This window comes from Camelina sativa, chromosome 12, assembly GCF_000633955.1.
Source record: "Camelina sativa cultivar DH55 chromosome 12, Cs, whole genome shotgun sequence".
NCBI lineage: Eukaryota > Viridiplantae > Streptophyta > Magnoliopsida > Brassicales > Brassicaceae > Camelina > Camelina sativa.
The window spans coordinates 20,599,032-20,609,218 of record NC_025696.1 but is presented as its reverse complement, the minus strand read 5'-3'; the positions used below and the strand labels follow the sequence as shown (position 1 = coordinate 20,609,218).

Below are 10,187 nucleotides of genomic sequence, written 5' to 3'. Positions count from 1 at the left end.
TAACTTACCATAATAATTTTCTTTATTAACACACATTTTCATATGTTCCAATAATAGCATATTTATTATTATTTGACATAATTATATTAAAAAATGCAAAAATTAGTCATCCTTTTGCAATTTTATTCTCAACATATTTGTCATCTTCTTCGTCTAAACGACATGGATGCTGCGAATTAAAAAGATCAGCACTGGCAAAGAACAATCTTTCTGAACCGGAATCATGAAATTGAGATTGTTCGGACAACCACATCATCGATTACATAACGGAGCATTCCCAATTTCACCATCACCATTGTTCAATTAATCTCAGAATTTGGACCAATATGAATTCAAGTGCTTCAGATCTGGTGGGACAGACGAAAGCAAGCATCCATTCCCTTGTTTCTTTTCAAATCAAAGATAAGGAGGATGGAATGGAGAGAATCACCGGCAGGCAAATGAAGAGAGAGCAGATCCAGTGAAACGAAGAGATCGACAATAATCGGTGTGAGCGGTGGTGAGATGATGACGAACGTAGACAACTTCTTTCATGAGACGGCGGTGATCCTTACATTACCGTACATAATCTTCGTTATCGAGCTTGGATGCCGCACATCCCATGGCTGCGCTTATTCTTCTTCTTCAGGTTTTTTCTACGTCACGATGGCGCGTGAAGCTTACGTCGGCTCTGCATATTTCACAACAGAATCATAGAGTAAGGAAAAAAAAAGTTATACAGTTGTTTCCAAATTTTGCCACTACACTGAATTCAGACAAAAACAACAAAGCTGAATTCAGGTTCATGAACATATAATGGTCTTGAACTTATGGTTTTGGTTTCTGAATATTTAGGAAACCATTCCCAAAATTTGATTATATCTTCCTAAATATTTATGAATTCCTTCCTAAATTTTTAAAATGAGGTTTTGAATCTTTGAATTTATGTTTTACCATAATGTATCACATATTACATCATTTAGTGGTGGATATTTGATTTTTTTTTTGTGCACATCTTGAAATTTTATGTATATATAAGACTAACTATTTGATTTTGTATCTTCATAAATATTAAAGAAGGCTATCATGAATGATAAGGTGTCCTTCCTAAATATTATCAATGTCATCCTGAATATGAATGTCATCCTGAATATGTATGTTCATGAAAGTCTTCATAAATTTCATGAAATACTTCCTGAATTTAAATTGAAATTAGTAAATATGTTCATGAAAGTCTTCATGAATTTAATGAAATACTTCCTGAATTTAAATCAATGTTTTTACAATCTCTATCACAAATTACTCTTATACTAGTTTTCTCCAAAAATGTGTTTCATATATGTTTGGAACTCTTCTTTGCTCTTATAATATACTATCCCAAATTACTCTTATNTCCAAAATCACAATCCAACAACTATCAAATGAATCTAGAAATCACTGAAGTCGAGTTCTTAGTTCTTACAAAAAAAAACGTATGATGAACAATTAAAACTTTTTCCCCCAACATTAACACCCAATTTTGGAGATATTGAATCTCCAATTTAGTAAAGGGCACACCGTAAGAATTTTACCACATATCAATCACACCCTAAGTTTCAATCAGACAAATTAAAATCCCCAGAAACCAGAATCCTGAGCATCAGAGAATAGCTTACCTTGAGCTTTAGAATCAAGATCAAAGATGTGTGCTCTCAAATCTCTCTTTCTTCTTTGTTTTCGACTAAATCATACAAATCTCTCTTTCTACTTCGGCGAGACACCGGCGACGAGAGACCGACGACGTAAATCTGGCAAGGCGAAGAGAACAATAAGGAAGAACGCAAAAGGATTGTGTTTTATTGTTTTAGGGAAGAAAGGATAATTAAATTATATTAATTAATTAAATTTAAATGATGCTATTTGTGGAACTTTATATATGTGGTGCTACACTTGGAAAAAAAACATATATTTGTGCTATATTTGTCAATTGCCCTATTATTTATTACAATTAAAAATAGTTTTATTTCCAGATATACCATAAGTTGAATTTTTTAAAACAAATATAAACTGTTCAATCTATAAAACTAGATAAGGACCCGCCCGATGTGCGGGTTTAAAGTTTTGTAAATAAAATTAAATTTAACAAAAATATATTAAAATTTGTTGTATATAATATATAAATTTTATTTTTGCTATAATATATTAATTTATATCCATTTACAAATCTTTTATGTATGTTACCATTAAAAGCGTATTTTTTACACCTAAATATACTATATGTTACAAATATATTCTTTACCACCACCTAGAAAATGTATGTATAAACACATTAAGCCAACTATTATGTATTTTTACTTTCACTTTTGCATAGTTTTTTTCATTAATAAAATTATCGGCTCAAAAAACATTTCGAATAAAAAAATAGATTACATAGTATACTAATCAATGATATATCATCACAATAGTGTATGACCAACCATTGAAAGAACCTCGGCTTTGCCTTCCTCCATTATGGAGAGAATCTTGCGTCCAACCTCCTCCACCATGGAGAAAACCTTGGCTCCACCTTCCTCTCTTGGGGAGATAATCTTGCGTCCAACCTTCTCCACCTTCCTCTCTTGGAGTGATAACCTTGCGTCGAACCTCCTCCACCATAAAGAGAACCTCGGATCTGCCCTCCTCATGTGTGGAGAGAACATGTTCACTTCTTTTAGCTATCTCAAAATGGTTTGCTCCGACAACCAAAGAAACTAAAGACTCTTTTCTAACGTCACAAAATCTTTTGATAGTAACTAATGTTAAATTTTCCAATATATTTGTGGAAGTGTCTTTAACACACCATGATGTAACTCAAAAAATATTTCGAATAAAAAATATATTACATAGTATACTAATCAATGATGTATCATCACAATAATGTATGATCACCATAGAGAAAACATCGGCTCCGCCCTCCTCCCTTATGGATAGAACCTTGCGTCCAACCTCCTCCACCATGGAGAGAACCTTGGCTCTGCCTTCTCCCTTGGGGAGATAACCTTGCGTCCAACTTCCCGAAGGTCACCCATCTTGAAGTTCTCTTAGGACCCTTGACCGAAAAGATAAATGCATTTTGCTGACATAGGTGGCCAAATCAATTCTTTTAAATCTTTCTGCAAACCAGTGTCTCACAGTCTTTGAACTCCTATGGATCTATCAACAACAATTTATGTTTTTTCTAATCTAACGATCAATGTTTGTTGTAAGCTTGTGTTTAATTTGCCTATTTTATCCATCCATTAGGTTGGTGATCTTATACTTGTTATCTTTCTTTGGGATTAAATGAATAATGGTAACAATTATGTTTGCGAAAAAAAGGGTTTATGACCAACCAATCAATGTTGAGAAATTAGAAGAAAATTAATTTGATATAATTAAAGAAATAATAGAAAATTAGAAGCACGGTAATATATGAATCCCAAATAATTCAAAGATAAAAATATATTAAACAAAACAATATAAAAATACTACAATAAATTTTAAAATATAGTATTAGGAAAAGACGCATATATTAATCTTTTTTTGGGTCAACATATTAATCTTACCTATTCCCAACTGAAAAAGGAGAAAGTAGGAGAAAATTTTGGTTTTAAAAAATAAGAAAAATTTACCATCCCATTAAAAAAGATTTCCAATTAAACAAAGTTGAAAGCATTTTTTTTGAATAAAGTATTTTGTTAGATGAAAAAAATGAGACGATTGATGTTTATATAGAAGTGAGTATTTTCAAAATTTAGAATTAATAATTAACAGTATATTTTCCTTAATCCTTATTTCTATTTTTTTGTAGAATTAATAACTTAAAATTAAAAATAAGTAAATAATATTATAATTTCGAATTTCATGAAATATTTATATATGTATATATAATCTCCTTACAATTATTTAAAAAATTTGTAATTTTTTCTAATTTTTGTAATTTTTGATAATTATCTTTTTATATTATTAATATTTTTAAAACAAATATTTTTTTTTCTTGTAATCAAATTCTTCCGATTAAATATTAACTTTTACATATGTCAAAATCTCAGATTGATAATTTGACACATGTCAAAATCTTGTTAATGGCTAACTTTCAAAACCCAACTTTATATAATAAGATATTCAAGCTTTAGTAATATTATTCTTTAAAAATAATATCTATTTAATTAAGTTTTACTAAGTAATGGGTCAAAATTTTAATATTTAAATTCAATTTCATATTTTTTTGTTGAATTGTGTAATTTTATATAATATAATAAAATTTAAATAATTTATTTTGAAATATTTTTAAAATATTGACACTTGAGATAAAAGTTAGAAACTATAAACACTCTAATTTGATTCGTTATAGCAATGTCAATAATATGTCACTATAATATGAAAGAATTTCAAGAAACCAAGTATATTAAAACAAAAAGTATAACAATATATTAAATTACTCATAATATAATAACTTGCTTTTTAAAAACTAAATTTACAAAATTATATCTTATAATGACATTCAAGTCATAATGTAGAATATACATTGTTGAAATTACTTCATATACATAAACTAATACAACATATTAAAGTTATAGTTGACCCCAATACACATATAGGTGTATTATAGTTATAGTTGACCCCAATAGCCCACCGCTAACTTGCCCCCATATGCCCGAAGCTGGTCCTGCAGGGCATCGATTCTAACCCCTCACCGTGGACAGGAACTATTCATCCAAATCCACCAGTAGGTTATTGGTGCGTCAGGCGTTCCTCGAACCCTGGTCCCCACCCTTTAACAACCTTCCCACAGGACAAGTTGCCACCAATTGAGCTGTTTATGTGACAACCCGTTGCCACTAGTGGGGTCCACGGGACAAGTTGCCACCAATTGGTGGACAAGTTGCAGGTCAATTGGTGGCAACTTGTCCTGTCGGAAGGTCGTTAAAGGGTGGGGACCAGGGTTCGAGGAACGTCTGGCGCACCAATAACCTACTGGTGGATTTGGATGAATAGTTTCATTCCATGGTGAGGGGTTAGGATCGATGCCCTGCAGGGCCAGCTTGGGGTCAGTTGAGACGGCTAGCGGGGGGCTAGCAGGGTCTACAGACGGTCCGTTAGGGTAGCTAGTGGGGGGGGCTAGTGGGTTCCGTGGGACGGGTTGTCACAAGACCATAAATAAATATGGTATAGCAAGATCGACCATATTGGAGACACGTATGTATATGGTTATATCATGCAAAAACAAATATGGCAAAATGATATGAAATATGAAATTCTCTAATGCTTCAAGCATAGTTTTACCGGTCAAGCCATCCCGGTCAATCAATGATATTAAAAATTATTGTGAATTTGTTTAGAGAAACAAAAGTTGTTTTAAAAGTATTGCATGTCTCCATGAGGTTATAAGCGTTACACTTCATACATATTTTAGGTAACATCTAATTAACGTTGAATTTATTTATTAAGTTTATTTAAAATTCATTTAAATTTCTATTTATTGTTTATGGAGTCGATGGTTATATACTTCTCCTTAATTCTGTAGCAGGCTATGCCTCCAGAATCATATAGTGTTGGCTCATTCACCATCCTTTTGGATTAACAAGCTCATTGTATATATATGATGGTTTGATTTCTTTAATAAATCCCCAAATTAAACTCCAAATATAACTAATCTAAAAATAAGATTCGGTCAAAGGTGAATGGACGTAAAAGTCATCATCTTGAGATGGGGTAATACTAATCTCACATCTTATAAGGATTTAAGATAATAGACATAACCGAAATCGGTATGTTGTTGATCCTAATGTGGGAATCAGTACAAGATGAATGAACTCCCAGAGTTATCATCTCGAGGAGGAGAATTCAAAGAATCCCACATCGACAATAAGTCGATAAACTTTGGTGAATTTGACACTTCAGAGAGATATAACTTTGGTGAAGTCATATCCTTTAGTTTATCACATATATATGTCGCATGTGATAAAGAGGAACATCCATAATGTTCACTCTTGAAATGAGCTATAATGAATCGTTCATAGCATACCCCAAGAGATTGCAAAACGGTTCTTCGTGATTTAATCTCCATGTCAAAACATGGAACATGCAGTTTTGCATGTAGTCAATATTGTATATGAGACCGACAATTTATAAAGAAATATTTCTCCCATGTTATATATTCATTGTTGGAGAATAAATGTTTCTCATTTTGAATCTTATGTGTGTGTGATATATATTATTAGTGCTCTTCTACACCGCATAAAAATATCATCCACAGAGGATGAAATATATAGATGTGGGAGATGAGTCTCCGCTCTAATAATATAGAGCCATCTTATGAGAGATGTACGTATTGCAAGATTTGCATATCATCAAGTTGGATGATAAAAGTTCCCTGTCATTATGGGAGAATCATTGAATAGTTTGAATTCTTGAACAAAAGAATATAATGAATATGAACTTGAAAGTTCAAAAGTTCAACCGATCACTATTCAAAACATATATTGCAAATCAAATGCAAAAAGCTGATGGATGAGATTTCATATAATTATTGATCCTCACATAAATAAGTATGAACTTGAAGTTCTAAGAAATCTCACATCCTAGCTAAAAATGCTCCAATAAAATTATGTCTCTGGCGGATGACATACTAAGTCTATGACACATAAAAGTTGATAGACTACTTTGATTCGATAAATAAAATCCTAGAAAAGAAAAAAGAGCAAATTAAAAAGAGGATTATACTCTCAAAAGAGGAGCAAATGAACTCCTAAAGAGTAGAAAATGAACTCTTTAAGAAGAGGTAATAGACTCCCACAGAGGAGCAAATAGACTCCTAAAGAGGAGCAAGATACTCCTCAAGAGGAGTAGAGAAACCAATTGATATGGTTAATAACGAAATCAGGTACCTGAATAAAATCATTTATATAATGATTTAAGATATCTCGATTAACCATGTCATTATGGGAAATATGGAACCAAAGACATAATGTCGACAATAAAAATATTATATCGCATAATGTGATTAATGAGGATCATAAATCTCCGTTCTGTGAGCATATAGAGATATATTTATTGGCCAATAAAGAGGTAATCAAGTCTATATTAAACTTGTATGAATGACGGTTAATTTTTTGACTAGTGGTCCAAGCATCAAAAGGGTATAATGATATATAACAAAATGGTATGTCGCACCACGTTTTGTTAAAATACCCTGTATCAATGAAAATTGATGTTATATGATGACTTGAAATACATCACATAGGATGCTTGAAGAGCTTATCCCGAAAGATATATGATATCATAATTATGTTCTCGAAAACTTATTGATGATTATCAAAACCCTTAAAGGGTTATTTTGAATAAAAGATCTTGTAAACATCTTTCGAAATAGATGCTATAATAATCACTTCTAATAGAAATCAAATATATATATATATATATAGTCATATAAGATCATGCATAAATGCTATATATCTTATGAATTGTGCATAGCATTTTCTACTAACCTCTTTACAACATATAATTCATTATCTATGAGTAGATTTTGAGATGAGTTAAAACGTATCTTCTATTGCAAAGGTATGATTAACTTGAGTTTAATATATTTTAGAAACCCCAAGTTTGGTTTAGTTGTTTTTGCAGATGGAAGATATATATTGGATCTATATAAAGATATACTGCAAAACAACGACTTTGTGACGTTTTAGTGACATACTTTGGTTGTCGCTTATTCAAGTCATGCCAAATATGCCATATCAAGAATCTATAATGGATCAGATGATGCTCGAACGTCAACCAATAGTTACCTGCCAAAGACGGGAGCCTCGTAACATGTTAGCGAAGAACTTTGAACTCAGGGTTCGATCATCATCAACTAGTTAATGCTTGTTGAGACCCATTAACAAGAAGCAACCGAAAGGCAACAACTCTGTTTGACGACTTTGTTGCATATGTCACCCAATTCTAAGGAAGCTACACCAAGAACGACAAAACAAGATATATTCCTCTCTTACTCTCAAGAATTCGAGAAGGATAAAGAAGTTGATAGACAGTCCATCAACTCAAGTAACAATGTTGCAGAGTTACTTACAAAGGGAGATAATATGATGATTTACGTGGCTGCACTCTTTTTTCCTTATCATGGTTTTTATCCCGCTGAGTTTTTCCATGACAAGGTTTTTAACGAGACAGCAAATAACACGCAAAATATCGACCTCAATGGAGAATGTCAATGATGAAGGGGGAGATTGCATCACTATTCGTTGGAAACTACAAAGCATGTTAACAAAGGTCTTTTCTACTTCAACATTCAGAAAGGATATTCACAATATTTGAATGTGTCATCTACGAGATCGTTAAAGTCTTTTCGAGAGGGAGTTTACGTCATTGTATTCTTTTTTCATCTTCATGGTTTTTATCCCAATGGGTTTTCCATGATAAGGTTTTTAATGAGGCAATACGTAATTCATAAATGATGATGGATAATCAAGGGGGAGTGTTGTAAAACAAGTGTGATTAATCCATTAACACATGTCATCACACCTTTACATCTGTCATTACCAAGTTAATAAGTGGTATGAATCATAACTTTTTTATTCCTTTATAAATAGGAGTTGTACAAACATGAGAAAGAGAGACAATAATAATACAAGGCTTTTTACTCTCCTCCACTCTCGTAGCCTCTCCTCCCTCTCTTTAGTATTTCTTGTTTTACTTTATAGAATATTATATACAATATAGGTGTATTATAGTTATAGTTTATAACACTTTTGTAGTACAAGCCCAATACTAGTATTTGTATAATTAGAACTATTTAAACTGAAAAAAAACAAATAAACGAACACAATTTCAAAATAACAAAGAAAAAAGATCAGAAAAGTTCATAATTGCTTAAAATAAATGGAAAGAAAAAATACAGTTTAAAAATAAATTCATACCAAACTTAGAGTTAGAACCAAATACCAACTTGTTTTTTTTTTTCATCAAACATAATATCAACTATATGAGTCTACAAATGATAATTATAAGCTCAGCCAATCCCTATCGATATCGAGCGACATCAGATTAACATTATCTTCTCTAACGGTTGTTTCACTAAGAGGTGGCTCTTGGCGAACATCATCATTGGTCGCTATACCGTTGTTGCCCCTGTAAATTTGTGTGTTAATGTTGTTTTTTTCCTCTTCTATTTCCTGCTCGCGATTCATGAAATCGAAAAGGTATTGTTTTGGTTGATTCATAGCCATTATTGGATTATTGTTCATGTTACGATGTTGTAATTGTTGAGAGGCAGACCCAACCAAACCATGAAAACACGTCGCAAAGGGATAAATAGGCTCCATCTCCAAACTAGCGTTTCCATTGCTACTACTTCCTTGGTATGGACAATGACTTACATGTTCAAGTGGTTTGGGATCGAACTCAGTTTTATCATCGTCTTGACCGCCTCCTACAAAAGAATCATTTGTTGTGATCGTCAACTGCTTGACTTGCACCTCAATTGGAAGCACCAGTGGATCGCGAAGAGGAGAAAACTGCATGAAATTGAACTTCTTCCTACAAAGTATGATTTTCTCTTTTGAGTAAGATAGTAATGCATAGATCTCAGTCAAGTTAAGATCTTCAATTCCACGACCGTGTTGTAAATGTAACATTAACTCATCAGTGACATACTCCTTCGTCTTTTTATTACTCTTCATCAATTGTTTATGAACGGCCTCTGTCTTCTTCTTCAGAAATGATTCGACACTCGTCTCTTTCTTCTTTTGCTCGAACTTTGGTAAGGCAAAGAAATCGTTTAAGAGGTCACGAGCCCTCTCAGCAGATGGCCACACCACTGGCTCGACTTCGTTAGGGCTGAAAATGATTAGACAGACCCATATATCACACAATATAGATAGCTCTTTCACCTTTCTTAGTAATCCTTCTCTCCTTCTCTTCAAAGTTATTGCTCTTGCCTTGTCATTCTCTACCCATGCAAGTTTTAGCTTTGACATGGTCACTATTTGATTTCAATCTCTCTCTTTTTGAAGTATAATTGTTATTTGATATGTGATGAAAAAATGCGCGAATTGATTTAAATAGACTTGAAATGAAAGAGATAAGATTTTAGAAATTGATACTAGTCAAAGGTGGATGATAAGATTTTTAGTAAGATGTAAAATTAATTACTATTTACTAAAAAAAAGTGTTGAATGTTTCTTGGGTTGACTAAGATAAACCAATCT

The 10,187-nt window shown here is 32.4% G+C and overlaps 1 protein-coding gene across 1 annotated transcript; it reads right to left on the bottom strand.

Annotated features, from left to right (window-relative positions):
* Nucleotides 8,982-9,962, bottom strand: LOC104733704 (agamous-like MADS-box protein AGL92). The gene has a single exon (XM_010453263.1). It carries the CDS (start codon nt 9,954-9,956, stop codon nt 8,982-8,984), a length of 975 nt encoding a protein of 324 aa, XP_010451565.1. The 5' UTR covers nt 9,957-9,962.